Below are 22,495 nucleotides of genomic sequence, written 5' to 3'. Positions count from 1 at the left end.
AAATGAGGCACCTACCGGTTGGGGAAAGCCTCCCTCCCTCAGCTGAGAAGGCTGGCGGCTCCCCGCCCGCCTCTCACAGCACCGGCAGGGCTTCCGTCCGGTAAAATGTGAAAAAAAGAAAAAAAAAAAAACTCGAGTATAAGCCGTATATACTCGAGTATAAGCGAGGGCTTTAAAAAAAAACTCGAGTATAAGCCGTATAGACCCGAGTATAAGCCGAGGGGACGTTTTTCAGCACAAAAAACGTGCTGAAAAACTCGGCTTATACTCGAGTATATACGGTAGTTTGTTTACTTTTTAAATAAACAAGAAAATCATGATAGATATGCTGATTTAAGAGGCAAAGAAAGTTTTTCTTTGTGTAAATACTACCTTGTAGGGGAGATGGATGCATAGTAATTAAATAAACAAATAAATAAATAAATAACCCATAGTTAAAATGGGAATTTTTCTACTTACAGATAAAGCAACGGCCATCATCTTAGATACTTTTAAAAAGGAACTGAAGAATAGAATAGAATAGAATAGAATTTTATTGGCCAAGTGTGATTGGACACACAAGGAATTTGTCTTGGTGCATATGCTCTCAGTGTACATTAATTAATTAATTAATTACTAAGACATTAATACTAAGACATTAATAGAAGATCATGCTATCAGGCTTCTATTCTGATAGCCCTTTACTATCCCCAAAGTTATGGACAGAATAGAATAGAATACAATAGAATAGAATTTTTTATTGGCTAAGTGTGATTGGACACACAAGGAATTTGTCTTGGTGCATATGCTCTCAGTGTACATAAAAGAAAAGATACCTTCATCAAGGTACAACATTTACAACACAAATGATGGTCAATATATCAATATAAATCGTAAGGATTACCAGCAACAAAGTTACAGTCATACAGTCATAAGTGCAAAGAGATTGGTGATGGGAACGATGAGAAGATTAATAGTAGTGCAGATTTAGTAAATAGTTTGACGGTGTTGAGGGAATTATTTGTTTAGCAGAGAGATGGCCTTCGGGAAAAAACTTCCTGTGTCTAGTTGTTCTGGTGTGCAGTGCTCTATAGTGTCATTTTGAGGGTAGGAGTTGAAACAGTTTATGTCCAGGATGCGAGGGGGTCTGTAAATATTTTCACGGCCCTCTTCTTGATTCGTGCAGTACACAGGTCCTCAATGGAAGGCAGGTTGGTAGCAATTATTTTTTCTGCAGTTCTAATCATCCTCTGAAGTCTGTGTCTTTCTTGTTGGGTTGCAGAACCGAACCAGACAGTTATAGAGGTGCAAATGACAGACTCAGTAAGAATAAAAAAATTTTTTAAAAAAGAATAAATAAAAAAGAATACCATAAATGCCAATTGAATGGCTCTTTTTAGCCAATGTATGACATTGAATACTGTTCTAGTGTGTCCTTAGCTAGATAGAGCAGGGACTTATGTAATTTCCATAGTCACCATACAGCATCTGACTGGCAGTTGAAATCCAATTCAGTGGATTACTATAGATTTAGGGAGGCTAAACTGTGGCTCTCTTCAGAATGTAGTGTCATGAAATTGGTACTGTTTAACTGTCTAATTTTGTGTTTTTGTTTGCCTTTGGTATTGATGAACTGCATAACTAATTAAATCAATCATATTTACAATAGTAAACATACCTTGACTGGTTAGAATTCCATGCTTTTTTAATTTTACGAAATGATGGTGACAACATCTTTACCTAATCTAGAAGAGTTATAGCTGAGAAAGCTGAATCATCAGAAAGGCCAAACAAAGAAAAATCAATGTCTGTGAACTGTGGTACTGAAAAAAAAAGTTGAGCACCTCAGACTGCAAGAAGAACAATCATTCAATACCAAATGAAGTAAATCCAGACTGTTCCCTAGGAGCACAAACTATGAATTTAAAACTTAAATAATTTGGACACATAGTGGATAGGCAAGAGTCATCAGAAGAGAAAATCTTGATTTTGAAGGCAATTTCTATAGGCAAACAGAAGACCAGGTAGTTAGACAATGTCAGTGGTGACACAAGCATGAGCTCAGAAGCAGTTACAAACAATCCTAGAGAGATATTGTTCACCAGGTCATGAGAAGTAAGTTAACAACAAGAACAGTGCCAATGTTGTTGAAAATAGTAATTAATCTAGCCACAAGAAAGTATTCAGAAGTGTGAAGTTGCTATAATTTACATTATAATTATGCAGCGGAAATTATATGATGTTTGTTTATGTATTTGAAAAAAAATTACATGGCTCCCTATAATTTGTGTTGTTGAGAAAGCAGGCAGGCGTAGTGGGTGTGTTTGACACCTTGAGTTTTTATACATACATATAAAACACATATACACATACACACATGCACACACACATACACACATGCACCCCCCCCCCCAAATCTTACAATATTATAAAATTATGTAGTTTCATTGCAAATAAGCAGAAGGGAAAAAAGTACCCTCTTTAAATATATTTAAAACTATTTCTAATCAGAAGGCTGGATTTGTTTACTGTTATATAATTTCTGAAATCTGAGTTTTATTTTAAAAATATGAAACTCATTCATGAAACGAAAGACAAAATGTTTTCTTGGATTAAAGAAGCTTCTCTCTGAAAATGCCCCATTGAGATCCATTTTTCCTTCTTGCCCTGATACTTGGTGCATATAAATTTTGCACCTTGCTTTTCACTGCAAATTATTCATCCCTCTTCCCTTCTATTTTGTTATAATATTTTCTATGGAGTTTGTGTTAAGTCAGATGGTCAGAATTCTGCAAAGAAGCCTCATGTCCTCCAATCATGTTTACTTTTCCTCTGTACCACCCATGGTAAAATAAGTGAATAAATAAGTACTATAAGTAAATAAATAAATTTCGACTTCATATAAAGCTTTGGAGTCATGATATTGTTCGATTTCACCAGATTTTTGCATCAAATTGGTCAACTACTATAGAAAGGTTTGAGAAGTAGGTATGGCTGTGTAAGAGAGGGAGAGGGTGAAACTATAAATAAGCAGTATATTTATTTGTTGCCTAACTCTAACCCCAATACAATTATAAGTTTATTTTTTGAATGGGCTATATACATTCATTAGAACATTTTATCGAGTTATAATATCACAATTTTTGATCCCAGAATCTATTGTTAGAAAAGTAAATTTTGCGTGTGTGTGTGTGTGTGTTTGTATACACACACAAATTATTTTATAGATGATAGCTAGAGATAGAGATAGATAGATAGACAGACAGACAGACAGACACATACATACATACATACATACATACATACATACAGTCGTAGTCCGCCAGCAGCCTGTGGACAGTGAGGAGGCTGGGGAAGACAGTGGGTCAGTCCTGGAGTCAGGGGAAGTCCCAGACGAAGGCTCTGCGTCAGAGGCAGAGATGGGGCCAGGGCCATCTGGGAGCGATGCGCAGACTCCGGAGCCTCCAGAGGCAGACAGCAGAGAGGCAGAGGAACAGGAGGAGACTGTTCCTAGTGCACACATGCGAAGAGCTACCAGAAGGCAAGAGCAGCTGAAGCAAAAAGGATGACTCTGGACTCTGTATGTGCTTGTTTTTATTATGGCTCATATAAATATTATTATATACACATACAATATACAGTTTATTCCTTGAAGTTGGAAGGGTGTTTAGAAAACTCGCCTCTGTGTAGTACATGATGAAAACTTTGCTTCCCTCTACTGAAGAATATCTGAGCAGTATTGTATATGCAATTTTACGAGTATGTATTCTAAAATATATTGATCTGTGAAGAAAAAACACTTTATTTTTCATTCATTTTTCTTCCATAGCAACTGATGATCAGTGCCATGTTTACAGCAATACTAAGTATCACATTCTTCTTCTGCAGCTTCGAAAACTCTCATAAACATTCTGCTTCGGGATCCTTCTCAGATTCCAGATGGAGTCTTAGCCAATCAGGTCTATCAGGTATTTATCACAGTCATCCTTTTTCAATTGCAATTCTGTTCTGTGCCTAGCAGGGAAAGAATTTTTAAAACCAAATTTAATTGCCGGCATCATTACTATCTTACATAGAGGTCAACAGTGCAAAAATAGCAATGCAATATTTGTGAAGAGAGCATTTTACTGTCTCATGTATTATTTTTACAGACACACTATTTCTTACAGAATAAAAAGGATGCAAATTTTGTTTTCTGTTATCCCTTGCAAGAAGCTTTTGCTTCAAAAGTTTTAATTTTGAAGAAAAAAGTATTTCTTACGATTCTTTTAATTATACATGCCCATCTTCCTACCACTATTTTTATTTGTCTGCAGTGCATTGTGAATGACTATTGTTATGGACCATTGGTGGACTGCATCAAACAGTATCCTTTCTCATAAAATTTTAGGTGCACAGTTGATGAGCTTGGGCTTTGAGGAGGAGATGTGTCTAGCTGTAACCTGACATAAAGTTCTGCTTCGCAAAACACATATCATGTGGCTCTGTTTTACATTCAATCAGCCACAAGGGGATCGCTGCAGACCCTGTCTCTTACATTGTTTAACTAATGCCAGATATGCCATATGAAAATTGTCAGTTCAGTAGATATACATTTCCTTTGCCTAGATAAAATTCTCTTGCGGTTGGTCACGTGAAATACACAATCTTGTATTAAATTATTTGTTGTCATAAGTTGCAAATTTTATAAGACGTAATAGCTTCTTTGCATTTCCCACAGAAACTGTGATTCAAAATCTAAGAGCGAGAAAATTTGACTTACCACTGTTTTGTCACAATGAAAAAAGGATAACACATAAAAATGATCATAAGTGGAATTCAGTGTATTCATAGATGCTTGTAATTCTGTTCAAATTAATTACATGCACAACCCTTCTGAAAGGTTATTCTCCTTTATCTCTCTCATCCACTGAACATTCTAGAAAATCTTGATATTTAAAGAATGAAAATGTTGTTCCTGTGCAACCGAGTTTAAAAGTTAATAGTTAGGCAAATTAGCACAAATCTTGCAATTTATTCTATGAGACAAATAGATAGAATACATTCAAATCATCTACTTTGTATAGTGTTTACAGTTATAAAAATGGAAGGGAATCTTAATTTAAAGACAACATAATTAAAACATACAGAATTTTGCTCAGAATGAATATATTTTGTGTATGTTTTTAAATCAGCTTCATACCCATTTTATTTCTTTTTCATTTTAGTGGGTTGAAGTGATTAAGTATATTAATTTAGAATAAATATTAATTTAATATTATTTTTCCAAAAAGATACTGGTTTATAACAACACATCTCACCATAATTTAGAACCACAGTAAATTAAAGTTAAAATAAAATTTATAACAACCTATGCAAAACCTTGATGAAATAAACAGGTTATATTTGCCTGTTCTTTCTTACTTTTTTAAGAAACCTAATTTCTGTCTTCAGTCAATGAATTATTTTTTTATTGAATTAATTGTTTGAAACATTTTTATTGGTTTTAATTTCTGTACCAACCTACAAAAATGCAAGTCACTGGGACATCTGCTCATCCAAATTGCTGCATAATATGCAGCTTGTGGCTCTTCCTAACAGATGGAAAAAACTAGTGCATGCTGCAGGACCACTGATTTTTTTCCCCCACTGCTATCAGTGCTTTTTATGATTCTGTATTACTAAAGGAGTTTTCACTATCCAGTATATTGAACAGGCTAAGTAGCAATGTGACATCAGATCCACCATCTAATATTTATTTTCAGTAAACCTCTGTTTACTAGGTTTATACCTAGTTCTGTATATTTTGTTATTTTCTTAGATAATAAAATAGGAGCAAGTTTGAAGTCTGCCCATACTGTGGGAGAAGTAACAAAGTTCAGACAGCTTCTAGGGTACAGGCATAATTAGTCTTATTGCTGTGGCTCCAAGAAAACGAATTATAGCACATTCTTTTTTATGCACTAAAAGCTTCTATGGTTTTGTCTTGACAATGTATAGTAGTAATATATTTAAACATTCAATTCCTTGATGTCATGATAAAACCAGACCTATCAGACTAATCACAATATAAATACATTTTGATAGATTTAGAACCCTAGTCACTGTATAAACTCTGCAACATATTTCACGCATGCTGTACATACCATGTTTCTGGGCAGAGTTTCTTTGGGGAATTAAAAATGATTCTGGTAAGCCTATCTTTGTTCCAAACCATAGTTAATAAAGGCAATAAGATGAGATCATTGTCTGCTAAAATTGTATCATAGAACATTGAGATAGTAGTGTTTTTACATTGTTATCTATATCATAGATAATTAGATATTGGCTATAAAATTGGGTCAAAGACGTGGCCCTATGTAGCCTGTAACCTAGAAATAGTTTATGGAAATGGTTATTGAGAAGCATACTTCTGCTAAACCATACTTACTATAAGGTATTCATTGCACTATACACCATAGTTAATTTCAGATCAGATTTCATTGAGCACTAAGGAAAAAAATAGAAATAATTAATGTAAAGTTTTTTAAAAGTGGTTGACCATAAGTGACTAAACATTTAATGATTTCTGTTTATGAAAGATTATTTAAAAATATCTATTGCTGAATTAGTTGTTAATTTTAAGGCATACAAAGTCATTTAAAACCAATATAAAGTTAAGGTTTTTAAAGTACAATGTCTTCTAAGGATTGCATATTGATTTTAAATACAACTATCTAATTATATATGCATGGACTAAAGTATGAAGTCAACCTCTTTGAATTGCCAAGAGGCTGTTTTTCAGTAACAGTTTAGATATTTACGGGAAACAAGGCTTCTGAATTGAATGAGAACAGCCTGGCTTGTGAAGTTATTTACAAGTTTTGGTAATGGTCATGGTCAGTCAGGGCCATACATCAATAACAGGTATTACTGTAGACTAAATCTAAGTCTTTTTGTTCACACTGTATTATGTACACTGTTTGTAGAATTTATTTTATATTTTTGCTATTAGTCATTTTCCTTATTTGATTCTGTCATTATAGCACACCTTGACTTGCTACATCAATTTTTCATAGTGCAATATTTCCCATGATTTACAAAAATTCAGACTGTCGTTTCTACAAGATAGATAACAATAATGACAACAATAATATGCAATCTAGTTATTTAAATTGTAGATAAAGTATAATAAGTTCATAATTATTGAAAAATATTTTTAAAACTTGGAAGAAGAATAAAGAAAAATACATCCTCTTTCATCATTATGTAGTCATATTTGCTACCTATTATAGCTTAATTATAATTTTCGTGTCCTGCATGTATCTATTTTATGGCATTACAAAAATCTCGTACAGATTGATTCAGTCTCTTGTGTCAATCGCAATAAATAGCTAGAGGGCCAGGGAGATCTCTTTTAAGGCTGTAAACATGTGTAGAAGTTTGAGATCTTGCTAGTAAAGGTAAAGGTAAGGTTCCCCTCGCACATACGTGCTAGTCGTTGCCGACTCTAGGGGGCGGTGCTCATCTCCGTTTCAAAGCTGAAGAGCTAGTGCTGTCCGAAGACGTCTCTGTGGTCATGTGGCCGGCATGACTCAATGCCAAAGGCGCATGGAACGCTGTTATCTTCCCACCAAAGGTGGTCCCTATTTTTTCAACTTGCATTTTTACGTGCTTTCGCAACTGCTAGGTTGGCAGAAGCTGGGACGAGTAACGGGAGCTCACCCCGTTACACGGCAGCACTAGGGATTCGAACCGCTGAGCTGCTGACCTTTCGATCAACAAGCTCAACGTCCTAGCCCTGAGCCACCACGTCCCATTGAGATCTTGCTAGGGGTAACTTTATAAAATGACTACCTTGTTGGATATAAACACTTATGTAACATCCATTTTCTAAAACTCAGATTAGGCTCACTCTAAAGGAACTACCAGATCTGGGCTGCAAAGATTCAAAAAACCACAAAGTGTTAGCAAAAAGCTATATAAAATACAAACAGTATTTTAACCATATTTTTTGTAGCTCAGATTTAATGTCTCTTACTTTTCCATCCAATTTGCTCATGTTTCAGGAAGCCAGTTGTTGCTCTTTTTTTTCTGGACAGGTAAACATGTCAAGTAAAGCACTAAGTGTTATCCAGGGGTAAAATCTACTTACTTTTCTTACCTGCTCGGAAGTTTATATGCTGTGTGCACACATCACATGCACGCGCAGACCTTCTGCGCCTGCACAGAAGATAAAAAATACATTACTTCCTGGTTAAAACCAGGAAGTAATGACACCGGGTGGTGAGTGGCGCCGATGGTTTGGCGATCACTACTGAATCGCCGAACCACCAGCCATGATCACTACCAGATCACGAGATCCGGTCAGAACCAGAAGCATTTCACCCCTGGTTTTAGCATCTAATTGGTTGCTTTAAAAAGATCAATAATGATAGCGACTGACATCTTTCCTCATAGCAGGCTGGATTTTCAATTTTTGAAAAATATCAAACTACCATAGAAAAACAGGAATCATTTATGGTGGGCATCTCATAGGGACCATAATGTTCCTTGTATGACCATACCTTGTATGTATAGCATTAACTAAATACTGATGAACCTCCAAAGCAATATCTATTTATATGAATTATCCAGATTCCAAGAACAATGTGTCAAACGTTTTACCTCATCTCAAAAGTGAGATTCATACCATCATTACTAGATTTACTTTTCTCAGAATTCATTAAATTGTGCAGGAAAACCAACAAGCATAATTAATAACTCTCTTGAAAATTCTTGAATTTTTCTAGCTTTTTTTCCCCAGAAAAAAAATTCTGTCCTCTTTTAAAGCATTAATGCAAGGTACCATGAAATTAGTTCTGCCGAATAAAGGACACACAAAGGCAATTATGGTTAAATGATTGCAAACAAGTGGGAATTATTATCTTTGAATTCTGAATAAAGATTTTCATTTCTGACACTCTAAAAAGTGTATTTTGTTTACATCTTATCTTATTCTTCTTCAAGAAACTTTATGAAATGTCTCTTTTACTGTCATAGCAATTCCTTGAAAAAAAGTTGAATTTAAAACTGGGTGTGGAACAAAGACACCATATTATTTTTGAATTTTTAAAAATTAATTCTAGCATTAACTAATTATATAATATTGACTAGAGATATATCGCTGCTTCATAGTAATTATAAAGACTCACTAGTCTTGCTGAAAATGTATAGAAAATTATCTCATAACAGACCTTAATACTCTGATCCCATCCCTTCCTCCAATATCTTTAATTTTCTTGTTTGTAGATTGACAATTGGTTATTAAAATGTAAAGTTAATTGTTATATTTAAGTAGCCAGGACTTAATTCTAGATCACTATAGTCTACCATAAAGAGCTATGCTATTATAAAGTCAAGTTTTATATAAAATTGGGGAATATGTTTCTTTAATGAAAAAATATCAGTGCAATTGGATATGAACATGAAGTCTTACTGCAAGAAATGCTTCTGGAGAGAAATATATCATTTTTAGGTAAGCTTTTATATTATAATCTAATACCTAAACGTTGGAAATCTCAGTAATTGTTTCCAAAAAAGTCTCTACAGATATCCTGTATATTAAGTAGTAAAGAGAGACTAAGAAATGATTGATGCAGTGCAAGTTATCTTTTATTGATTTAGACCTGAGCAGGAACTCAGTTATCTAATACCTTATACTGCATGTGCACAAGCAAGTAATTAATATTTTATAGAATAAGTAGCTCGGAAAAATGCTTTAATATCAGTTGTTGTATTACTTTTGGTGTCATGAGATATTAGCCATAGTCTAGGTCTTAGGAGACTTAAAAGGAAGTATAAGAAATATTAGCTTTATAATGCTTCATGTATTAAATCTCTACAAGAGGGATTCACTAGTTTCTTTAGAAGTTTATTTCTTTTTTTACAGTATATTAAACCTTCCTGCATTGTATTGTTAGTCAGAATTATATTAAATGATAACATATGTAAGGAGAGTATTACAGTTAACACTTCCATGGATTGGTTATTATTACTTAAAGGAACACTGTCTTAAAGCATGATACGTTTCTCATTCTTCAGAACTGTTATGTGGAGTGGTAACATCTCAGTATGAAAAAGTATATTTTAATAATGAAGGCTTTGAAGCAAAAGTTTAAATACAACCAAAACCCAAATAATAGAAAAACTATTTTAAAACAAAAATGCCTAATTACAGCAGCTGTGATCCACTCTATTTCTTAAATTCTGTAATAATAAGATGAAGAATATTAGGATTAAATGAGAATAACTATGAGATACTAATAGCAGGACTGAAGCAAAAAGCAGCAGCACATATCTGCATGATTACTTTATAACAATTATTTTTTTATTATTTATGTCGGAAACATCTATTCCTTAGCTGTATTCTTATGATTTTCTAATAAAGACAGAAACCAAGTTTGATTTAAATAAATTTCTTTAGTCAAATTGTTAAGGATAACTTAAACTTATGATACTGTTAGATAAATTATATAGCAAAACATAAAATTCTGTCAAAAAACAAATATATTCATTCTGAATTCATGAAATTAATGATATGGCCTTACTAATTACGTGCATTCAGAAATATATCCTTTATTTACTTTATTTTTTACTACAAAGAATACAAGAAGATATTTTAATGTTGAACTACAATAAAGAACAGATTAAATCAGTTGGCTCATTCCATCCACACCTTAAGCATTCAGGGAAATACATGGTTCTAATTAGTTTGTCCTTAGTGAAATAATGGAAATTAGTAAACCATTTAAATAAGATCAATTCTTCCTCACAAACCACTGGATGAAAGAGATAAACATATTTTAAAGCCTCTGAATGTTTCAGCTAGAGAAACTATTAGATGATGCAACATCCTTTCAAAATTAATTCCAATAGTATACCAAATACATTTTTCAAAACATTTTTCCTTGTATTTCATGATACCCTGGGTCTAAGTAAACTAAAGAGAACAGGCAGATAAAAACTGTGCAGATTCTTTCTCTTCTATGTCTTTAGTGATCAGTAAAAAGGTAAGAAATATATTTGGCCATTGTTCCTTTTAAGTAATACTGACAGGAATCTTACCAAATTGAGGAAGAGCCTCAGAAGATGGATGTAGATTCATTGATAAGATGCCGTATACTACAAATCTTTTCATTCACAATAACCCTTTGATTTATGCCTATTGAGTAGGAAATGTGGGGAGTGGGTAGAGAGATTGTGAAGGAATGTACAGTTTGGGAAGTCAGCCTCTTAAAATTCCCTCCTATGAGTGCAGTGCTTGATGTCATATCAAGAACTCTGGGATAACATCTGTATCTATGCTGTATAATAATTTTTCAGTGAATACTGAAATATTAATTTCTAAAGAAAATCTAGATTGAGATAAAGGTATAACATATCTTCATTGCAGAAACACTAGCGGTTTCTTAAAGGTATTTGCAGGAGCTTCAATCAAGTAAAATATTTCTTTATTTTGAACATTTTTCAGAAACAAAGTACAATATGACAGGTTGAATTAATGATGTCTATAATGAAGGCATAAAAATGCAGAGATGGCAAAGAAGCATTTTTAGATTCATGTTTCAGGTTTACCAAGAAGGTTCATTTAATCTGACACAGCATTGCATGCATTAGAAGGATATGTATGAGTGCATTAGTAATTCTTGTACCTTTGTTCAAAAGAGAATTAATTATTTTTCCTATCAGCTAATAGAATAATACTATTGTTTATATCATCTATTCTCTCTATAGCTGAAGATCAGTTACGTGCAAAGGGTTATGACAAAACACCAGACTTCATATTAGAAGTGCCAATTGGTAAGTCCATAATGCTTTTTGTTTTTCTAATTGAGTTGTTTATATTAAATGCTAGAAATCTTAGTAGAATTATTCCAGATATGTTTTAATCATAATGTTGAAGATATGCACAGTAGTGAACTAGTTCCATTAAGAATTTATTATGGGAAGTGATCTGTTTGAATGCAATCAGTTGTACATAATAAATTAAACCCTTATTCATGAACAAACTGATTATATGTTTTTTCTTTAAAATCTAGATTTCTTTGTTGGATAAGAAAAATATTTTAAGATTTCACTGTCAAGATAGTCTTTAGCCAAATTGTTGGAATTCCTGCAGAAATAATGTCCAAATATAGTAATATATTCATTTTTTTATTTATTAATAAAATTTATATAGCTGCTCATCTCACAGAAAGCTACTCTGAGTGGTGCAGAACAATCCAGTAAAAGAGTAAAAATATAAACAGTTATCCAAATCAGTATATAATACTTATTTAAAATATTACATTTATCACTGAAGCCAAAAAAATTCCCTTAACTGGTAGTTAGATCAAAGACATCCAGCTGTATTCCACTTACCAAAAAGTCCCATGTTTCTCTATGGTGATTCATTGGACCAGACTCTTACATACAGAAGAGAATTCCAAAGCTAATAGAAATGTATGTAGGTACTGACAATCTATAGGGTTCTTGCAAGAGTAACCCTAGGCAGTGTACAGATGGTAAGAAAACAGAAAATAATAAAATAATTTCTGAGTCTGAGTCTCCAGAAACAATAATGTAACACAAGCTTGAGGTTGAAAAATCATTCCTCCTCTAGTCAAAAAGACTACAGTATAACTAAACACAGGGCTCTTTTAAGCTTGCCCAAATGCCTACGGAAACATCCAAGTCCAATAGTGTCAAAACTTGAAATCAATAGAGTCATTAAATTATACGTACCACAAACTACCACCAAGATCAGAAAAGCAAACTACCCATATCAATAAAAAAGCTTCAATCTAAAAAAAATACCTCTAGAGAAGAAACAAAAAGGGCTATGTAGCAAATTTTAAAAATCGCTACAAAATTATATGCAACCAAATAAAAACTGAATGCACAAATTACCACACCAAGCAAGAAGAGGACTTTCTGCGCACAAATTCCAATCGTGCCTTTTATAATTTTGTGAACAATAAGCTTAAAGACTCTAGATCCATCCCACCACTAAAAGATTCTAACGGCAAAGAATGCAATGACGAAACAACTAAAGCAAACCTCTTTAACACATTCTTTGGCTCAGTTTTTGTTAACAGTGATGACACATATTCGACATTCCCAAATTGTACAAGCAATGAGTATGACGACTTAACACATATAGATTTCACAGAAGATAATGTTGGAAAAGCTCTTCGCAACTTGAAACCATCTCTATCCATTGGACCTGATGGACTATGTGCTTACTTCTTAAAAAAACTTTCTACTAATTTATCAGAACCCCTGAGTATAATCTTTGATAAAGCTTTCACAACCAGTTCCCTTCCCAATCTTTGGTCACTAGCCACAGTCATTCCAATCTTCAAAAAAGGCGACCCCAGCTTAGTTGAAAATTACAGACCAATCTCCCTATGCTGCGTCGCCTGCAAAGTAATGGAATCTATCATCAACCAATCCATTACCTTCCACTTAGAAATACACAACCTACTCTCTAATAAACAATTTGGTTTCAGAAAAAAATTATCATGCAACTTACAACTTCTCCACTGTAAAAACTTATGGACTACAAATCTTGATCTAGGCAAAACAATTGATGCAATCTACATAGACTTCTGCAAAGCTTTTGACTCAGTAGTACATGATAAACTTCTCCTAAAATTAAAATCCTATGGCATTTCAGGACCCCTACACAATTGGATATCTGCTTTTCTGTCTAACAGACAACAAGTGGTTAAAATTGGTAATGCTCTATCAAATCCTGTTCCTGTCAAGAGTGGCGTTCCTCAACATAGCGTTCTTGGACCAACCCTCTTTATACTATACATAAATGATCTTTGTGACCATATCTCAAGTAACTGTGTTTATTTATTTTATTTTATTTATTAAATTTTTATACCGCCCTTCTCCCAAAGGACTCAGGGCGGTGTACAGCCAGAATAAAAACAAAGATATATACAATTTAAAACAACATTTAAAAAGAGCAAATTTTAAAGGCTGATTATTAAAATTTAAGTTAAAAAGTTAAAAATATTAAAACCCAATTAAAATACATCACTAATTATGCCAGTCCCGCTTTAATGAATAAATATGTTTTGAGCTCACGACGGAAGGTCCGAAGATCAGGCACTTGACGCAGGCCGGGGGGAAGTTCGTTCCAGAGCGTCACTGCCCCCACAGAGAAGGCCCTACTCCTGGGGGCCGCCAGCCGACACTGTTTGGCGGACGGCACCCTGAGGAGACCCTCTCTGTGCGAGCGTACGGGTCGATGGGAGGCAAAGGGTAACAGCAGGCGGTCTCGTAAGTACCCGGGTCCTAAGCCATGGAGCGCTTTAAAGATAGTTACCAAAATCTTGAAGCGCACCCGAAAGACCACAGGAAGCCAGTGCAAGCTACGGAGCAGCGATGTCACGTGGGAGCCACGAGCGGCTCCCGTTACTACTCATGCAGCCGCATTCTGGACTAACTGCAGCCTCCGGGTGCACCTCAAGGGCAGCCCCATGTAGAGAGCATTGCAATAATCCAGCCTAGACGTAACCAGAGCGTGAGTGACCGTGCATAAGGCATCCCGGTCAAGGAAGGGACGCAACTGGCGAACCAGGCGAACCTGGTAAAAGGCCCTCCTGGCGACGGCCGCCAGGTGTTCATCAAAAGACAGCCATCCATCCAGGAGGACGCCCAAGTTGCGAACCACCTCCTTTGGGGCCACTAACTCGCCCCCAACAGTCAGCTGCGGATGCAGCTGACTGTACCGGGATGCCGGCATCCACAGCCACTCCGTCTTGGAGGGATTGAGCTTGAGTCTGTTTCTCCCCATCCAGACCCGTACAGCTTCCAGGCACCGGGACAGCACCTCGACCGCTTCATTGGGGTGGTCCGGGGTGGAGAAGTACAGCTGAGTATCATCAGCGTACAGATGATAACTCACCCCGAAACCACTGATGACCTCATCCAGCGGCTTCATATAGATGTTGAACAGGGTAGGCGAGAGAATCGACCCCTGAGGCACCCCACAAGTGAGGCGCCTCGAGGACGACCTCTGCCCCCCTGTCAACACCGTCTGCGACCGGTCAGAGAGATAGGAGGAGAACCACCGATAAACGGTGCCCCCCACTCCCAATCCCTCCAACCGGCGCAGCAGGATACCATGGTCGATGGTATCGAAAGCCGCTGAGAGAGCTAATAGGACCAAGGCAGAGGAGCAACCCCTGTCCCTGGCCCTCCAGAGGTCATCCACCAACGCGACCAAAGCCGTCTCCGTGCTATAACCGGGTCGGAAGCCGGACTGGAACGGGTCTAGATAGACAGTTTCCTCCAGGTGCCGGGGGAGCTGCCATGCAACCACACTCTCTACAACCTTCGCCACAAAGCGAAGGTTGGAGACTGGACGATAATTACCCAAAATAGCTGGGTCCAGGAAGGCTTCTTGAGGAGAGGTCTCACCACCGCCTCCTTCAAGGCGGCGGGAAAACCCTTCCATCAAAGAAGCATTTATAATCCCTGAGCCAGCCTCGTGTCACTTCCTGAGCAGCCAGCACTAACCAGGAAGGGCACGGGTCCAGTAAACATGTAGTTGCATGTAACCTCCCAGCAACCTGTCCATGTCCTCGGAGCCACAGAATCAAACTCATCCCAAATAACCTCAACAAGACGTGTCTCTGTCATCTCAGCTGGATCATCGCAATCTTGGTCCAAACTATCCCGTTGAACGATTTTATCGTATAGATAACCGTTAAACTCCTCAGCTCGTCCCTGTAAGGGGTCATCCCGTCCCTCTTGATGGAGGAGGGAACGGGTCACCTGAAACAGGGCGGCCGGGCGGTTATCTGCCGATGCAATGAGGGTGGAAACGTAGGAACGCTTCGCCTCCTTCATTGCCACTAGGTAGGTCCTAGTAAAGGACCTCACTAGTGTCCGATCAGCCTCGGAACGGCTAGACCTCCAAATACTCTCTAGGCGTCTTCTCCGGCGTTTCATCTCTCTCAGCTCCTCGGAAAACCAGGGAGCCAATTGAGATCTACGCCAGGTCAGAGGCCGCAAAGGCACGACACGGTCCAAAGCCCCAGCCGCGGCCCGTTCCCAGGCCGCAACCAGTTCTTCAGTCGTGCCGTGGGTAAGATCCTCAGGAAGCGGCCCAAGCTCCGTCAGGAACCTCTCCGGGTCCATCAGGCGCCTGGGACGGAACCAACGCATTGGCTCCGTCTCCCTGCGGTGGTGAGCGGCGGTCTGAAAGTCTAGGCGAAGAAGAAAATGATCTGACCATGACACCGATTCTTTCACTAAATCTCCTAAATCCAGATCATTTACCCACTGACCAGAGATAAAAATCAAGTCTAGCGCGCCTCCCCCAATGTGTGTAGGGCCATCAGTTACTTGAATCAGGTCCAAGGCCGTCATGGAGGCCTGGAACTCCTAAACCACCGTTGACGACAAGCCGGCAGATGGCAGGTTGAAATCCCCCAAGACCAGTAGTCTGGGGATCTCAACCGCCACGCCAGCAAGCACCTCTAGCAGTTCAGGTAGGGCTGTAGTCACGCAGCAAGGAGCCAGGTACGTGATCAACAGCCCCATCTGATTCCGGTGGCCCCACTTCACAAGGAGGGATTCACAGCCAGCTATCTGAGGAACAGTGGACTCCCTCGGCTCCAGACTTTCTTTAATCACAACCGCCACCCCCACCTACCTTGGGTCCTCGGCTGATGGAATGCACGGAAACCCGGAGGGCACAGTTCACCAGGGTACACCCCTTCTGTGCCCAACCAGGTCTCCGTAATGCCCATAAGGTCCGCGGACTCCCCTGAATAAGGTCACAAATCAGGGAGCCTTGTTAACCACGGACCGGCATTGCAAAGCATCAGCCAAAGACCCAAGCTCTGAGGGTCTTGACCATCCGGGAACGAGTGAGGACTGGGGCCGGAGCACGTGATCGCTTAAACATCGAACACCTGCTCCCAAAAACGACACGGCCCCTGCCTCCGCCATATCTGCCCCTCCCACTCACCATACAGATGGGATAATGTTCTCCGCCTGTACAATCCCTCCCCTGTCTTCGGACCAACTGAAATAATGTCGTGAGCCCGCGTTGGGACTGGACATACCCTCCCCGACGGGTCACTCCCCACCACAATCCCTCCCCTTTAAAAACCCCTTATTAAAAAACCTATTAAAAAACCCCCAGAGATTCTTCTTCGAGGCATGCCACCTCTCTGGGTCCCAAGACCCTTCATTAAGGTAGGCCCTCGATAGAACAGAGGGCCACTCCTGCGAGGCGGGGGAACCTCGCAGCCGTAAGAGCTCAAGCGCCGAGTAACTCATAGTAAGTTCAGGTAGCAACGGAAGAGAAGGGTATCCCGAGCCAGGAGTTCACTACAGGTGTAATAAAACCAACCCCCTGTCCGTATAAGATGTTTTCAAACGGGGATCAAACTGTCCGAAGTCCGCTGATGGAATTAGCGGACCGGTACACCGCTGCCAGGCAAACACCATAAGGAACGACCATGTTTAAAGTTAACTACATCAGACAGTTAACAATCATGTCTGCAATGCCGCTGATGACAGAAATAGCGGCCATTATCGTTAACTTAAAGTCAGCCATAAAACTAGGCCTTTAAAGCATGGGATGGTAAAAGGCCGTCCAAAGTCGTTCACAGTCAGATGATACTCCCGCTGATGTCCTTCGCGGTGAGGTGAATGCCGAGAGCCAAAAAACCGTCCAAGCCGCCAAGCCCTGCCGATGTCGGGGCCAATGTCTAAGCCGATGTCGGGGCCAATGTCTAAGCCGATGTCCAGGCTCAAGACAGAGCCGATGTCCAGGCTCATGACCAGGTCGATGGTATTAGATCTCAAATCCAGCGGAAAAATTCCAGCCGCCAATGGTACTTGCGGCAAAACGACAATCTGGCAATCCGGCAATCCGGATTGTTCTCTTTGCTGACGATGTCAAACTTTTTAACACCATCGACAATACATCTACCATTCAAAAAGACCTTGATCATCTAACTGCTTGGTCTAAAATTTGGCAACTACAAATCTCAACCAGCAAATGCTCAGTCTTACATATTGGAAAAAAGAATCCAATCACTAAGTACATGCTTGATGGACATTACCTTACAGATGACCCCCACCCTGTCAAAGAACTTGGAGTTTTCATATCTAATGATCTAAGTGCCAAAGCCCACTGCAACTACATAGCAAAAAAGGCTCTAAGAGTTGTTAACCTAATCTTACGTAGCTTCTTTTCCAAAAACACCACACTACTGACCAGAGCATATAAAACTTTTGCTAGGCCAATTCTTGATTACAGCTTGCCTGTCTGGAACCCATACCACATCTCTGACATCAATACAGTTGAGCATGTCCAGAGGTATTTTATGAGAAGAGTTCTCCACTCCTCCACAAAATACCTTATCCCACCAGACTTGAAATCCTGGGTTTAGAAAACTTGGAACTTTGTCGCCTCCGACAGGACCAGGGTTTAGCTCATAGAATCATCTATTGTAATGTCCTTCCTGTTAAAGACTACTTCAGTTTCAACTGCAATAATACAAGAGCTACCAATAGATTTAAACTTAAGCTCAACCACTCCAATTTGGACTGCTGAAAATATGACTTCTGTAACAGAATTATCTGTGCTTGGAATGCATTACCTGACTCTGTGGTCTCTTCTCATAATCCCAAAAGCTTTAACCAAAATTTATCCACTGTTGACCTCACCCCATTCCTAAGAGGACTTTAAGGGGCGTGCATAAGAGCACAAACGTGCCTACCGTTCCTGTCCTATTGTTCTTCACACACACACACACACACACACACACACACACACACACACATGTTTATACTTCCTTGTTTCTCCCCATATATATGTTTATATATTATATAATCTAATCTAATTATATAATATAATCTTTTTGTGTGATGCTTGTGTATATTGTTATGACAAAATTAAATAAATAAATAAAATAAAAATAAATAAAACTGTTCAAACCTCTGAAGGGATATTGTTCCACAGGGCAGAAGCTATAGACCGAGAAGGAACAATTGATCTCATAAAATGGTATGCTAGATGGGATTAGAGCATGCCAACCCTGCTGATTTTGATGGGGCAAACAGAAACAACAAAAGACGTGATTTTACAGATAATCTGGCCTTATGGCACATGGGGCTTTACGGATGATAAATTGGACCTGTTGCTTACTGAGAGCCAGCATAGCTTGTTGAACAGAGGTTCTATGTGGAGATCTTGAAAAATACCCAAAGCTGTCTAGTCCAACTCAGCTTTCTTGCAGGATCTTATTTTCTGATTGCTTATTTATTACATTTATATATATTTCCTTTAAGAATCTGAGGCCAATGTCTATAGTTTTCCCACACTCATTTTCATGAAAAAGAATCTTGTAAGTGAGAGTTTAAATCTCGGATTCCTTTGCCATATATTAACGCTACATTATTGTTCCAGTGTGATTTGCCAGAAAATGTGTATCATCTTCTAGAATCATCTCTGCAATTTCTAGATTGTCATCTGAGATTTGAAATATAGTTTCTAACATCACTACAGTCTTGCAATGAGGAAAACAGTTGCAGAATAAATAAATGCTTAAATAGTTATAAATTAATCAGTGTGAGGAAGCAATCAACATTTCATAAAAACAAGTAATAAATGATGTAGTCATTCTTTGCAGAGAAGAAGCAGTTATAGAATACAGCTTCATTACCTAAACTCTAATCATCTTGGCTTTCCACCAAAACAGACTGTACATTTTTTCCTAGTATAAAAAGTAACTCTATGCAACTGCAGCAGAAAAAAACTGCAAAGAAGAAGGAAGGGAAGGGAAGGGAAGGGAAGGGAAGGGAAGGGAAGGGAGGAAAGAAGAAAGGAAGAGAGGGAGGGAGGAAAGAAGGAAAGAAAAACAGTCTGTCAAGTGCTTATTTCAGCACTTGAAATAAATAAATTTTATTAAATACCTTACTACTTATTTTCTGGTGTTCCCATTCCTTTCTTGTTAGTAATGATGCACCTTTACAGCAATTGTAAAGCAACCTATCCTTTGGCTTTTTGCTCTGAATATCTTTTATGCTATCCTGTGATTCTTGAGCCTCAAACTTATTTTTCACAGTTCAGAGTCTCCTTTCATATCAGTGGAAGGCTTTTTCAGACTCGATTACTATAAGGAAAGGAATTTGCATAACAGTTGAGGAAAGATGTAACTGTCCAGGCCATAAGGCTCTTAACTGAAACAGGAAAAAGAAGCATTCTCTCCTTTCACCTACCTCCCCTTTTTTTTGTCTCCTGCATATAGCCCAGTTTCTGTACTACCTATCTTCTTCTATTCATTTCTGTCTTTAAATCTACCTTTTTCCAGCTTCTTAGTTCTATAGCAATAGCAATAGCACTTAGACATATATACTGCTTCATAGTGCTTTACAGCCCTCTTTAAGCAGTTTACAGTGTATTGCCTCCAACAATCTGGGTCCTCATTTTACTGACCTTAGAAGGATGGAAGGCTGAGTCAACCTTGAGCTGGTAAGGATAGAACTCCTGGAGTGAGCAATGGGTTAGCCTGCACAACTGCATTCTAACCATTGCACCATCACGGCTCTATGTTCTTCCTTGATCTTAATCACTGCAGCAATTTCATTGCTGATTTCATCTCTCATGCACTTTTCTCTCCAGATTTCCAATCATGGTGTATTTCAAACCCCTTCCTTGGTAAAATATTTCACCATTTTTTTAAAAGTGAAAATTTATGACATCAGGATTAATTTAATAGAAAATAGAGAATTGCTTAAAAATCTCAAATTACCATGAAGAACTTTTTTTTTCTTTTTAGCTGTAGAAGGTCACATCATTCATTGGATTGAAAGCAAAGCCTCTTTTGGTGATGAATGCAGCCATCAAGCATACTTAAATGACCAGTTTTGGAGCTACTGGAACAGGTATATCTTCATTTTTATGAGCTATAGAGAATATAACTTAAGTATTATTGTTAATATTAGTACATTATGCTTGTTTGTTTCATCTTTCCAGACAAAAGACAAGCAGGAGATACATTTTGAAAAGGATTGAAATTATTGTATTTGCTATAATTACTGTACTCTGGTTAGCACTAGGTTATTAAGCCAATATATGGTACAGTGTGACCCAGTCTAACCCACGTTTGAAAAAATAAAAGGAATTAGCAGATTTCTAAATGTAAGCTTACAGTTAGACCATGAGGGTTTGTTGGGTTTTTGCATAATGTTGAGTAAGATTAGGATTGGAGCTGGATTGCAGCTAATAAAATACTACTTTTCTGCATAAGAATAAACATAAAGTGTCACCTTCAATATTGAAGATGAAATATATCAAAGATGTAAGCACAAATTTATTCAGGAGATTGAGTTAACCTAGTGAATATCTGAGTAATAATGTTATAAGTTGATTTATTAACTGAAGGTTAGATGCTAGAGAAGAAAGACAACCTTTTTATCACAGTGGCTACAACTAGCATTTTGGGGTTTTAAAATATTGGCTTAATAGAAACCATGGGAATTGTATTTGTCAAGTATCTAAGAAAACTATTCATGCATACCCAGTATCCAAAAGATTCATTGGCAGCCAAAACACAAAGATCTGAAAAGTTCTTCTTCTTCCCACAGTGTGATGGTTTGTTGATATATTTTGACATTCTGGCATTGTACTAAAACATTTTGACCTTGCTCCAACACTTAGGGGTTGAGGACTGGTTAACCTACCCACTGCTTGTGGAAATTCATACATTCTTCATATTATCTCTGTAACACACAACTGACTGGGCTGAATTTAGGATTTGTGTATTATTTCATAAAATCATCAAGGTGGAGGAAAAAATATTGAATCTCCCCAATAGCAAGTGAATTGCAATATTCTCAAAGAAAGTTTATAAACCAAAACACTTATGGTGGAAGTTCTGTCTATTATCATTGTGAAAATACAGCTTGCTCTTTGTTTAAAATTTCTTTTAGTATTATAGCTTTCTTAGATATTTAATTTCATGGATAATGCATGAAATAAGTTGCACAGTTGTGTGTCTCCAGGCCAGAATATTTGGGGCAGACTGTTCTTTCAAACTATGCTGGTAAATTATTTCCTTTTTATATTTCTAAAACAGTGTTTACTGCTTCCCATAAAAAATTAAATAATCTGAAATAATATTTGAGTCTTTGAAACCAAATAGCACCATTTACCTCAGTTGTAATAATGTTACAACAAATCAACAATAATTTAATTAAGATTATATTGGCCAATGAATATCATTTTCAGGGTTCTTTTTTCAGATTTTTATTGGTGAGCATTTTATTTATTGGCATGCCTGATCCATGGGAATCATTTATAAATTCTTTTATTTTCCTTTTTTTTAAAAAAAATAGAATATAATTTCTTACATTCCTTAAATTATTTACCTTTATTTTCTGTTCCTTTAATTTTGTCACATCATTGGTGGTTATCCTATAATATTGACAGAACACTTTAAAATCCATATATGTTAGTGCAAGGCATCAGTTTTAATTTCCTTGGTATTTCTCA

At 37.5% G+C, this 22,495-nt stretch overlaps 1 protein-coding gene and 1 long non-coding RNA gene across 5 annotated transcripts in view; one reads left to right on the top strand and one right to left on the bottom strand.

The window, feature by feature from the left end:
- Positions 1-22,495, top strand: part of CDIN1 (CDAN1 interacting nuclease 1) — a 145,409-nt gene that overhangs the window by 67,170 nt on the left and 55,744 nt on the right. For all 4 annotated transcript variants that reach the window (XM_058162163.1, XM_058162165.1, XM_058162164.1 and 1 more), the window contains 5 exons: positions 3,868-3,947; positions 4,296-4,345; positions 9,387-9,454; positions 11,713-11,778; positions 20,781-20,886. In XM_058162163.1, coding sequence (XP_058018146.1) covers positions 3,868-3,947; positions 4,296-4,345; positions 9,387-9,454; positions 11,713-11,778; positions 20,781-20,886 — 370 coding nt within the window. The remainder of the gene's footprint in view (positions 1-3,867; positions 3,948-4,295; positions 4,346-9,386; positions 9,455-11,712; positions 11,779-20,780; positions 20,887-22,495) is intronic.
- Positions 4,387-22,418, bottom strand: LOC131187680 (uncharacterized). Its single transcript, XR_009152599.1, has 3 exons — positions 22,372-22,418; positions 6,389-6,447; positions 4,387-4,936 (listed from the first exon to the last, which is right to left on the bottom strand). It is a non-coding gene; the product is annotated as an uncharacterized LOC131187680 (long non-coding RNA).

This window comes from Ahaetulla prasina, chromosome 1, assembly GCF_028640845.1.
Source record: "Ahaetulla prasina isolate Xishuangbanna chromosome 1, ASM2864084v1, whole genome shotgun sequence".
NCBI lineage: Eukaryota > Metazoa > Chordata > Lepidosauria > Squamata > Colubridae > Ahaetulla > Ahaetulla prasina.
This window is presented reverse-complemented; position numbering and strand designations above follow the sequence as displayed.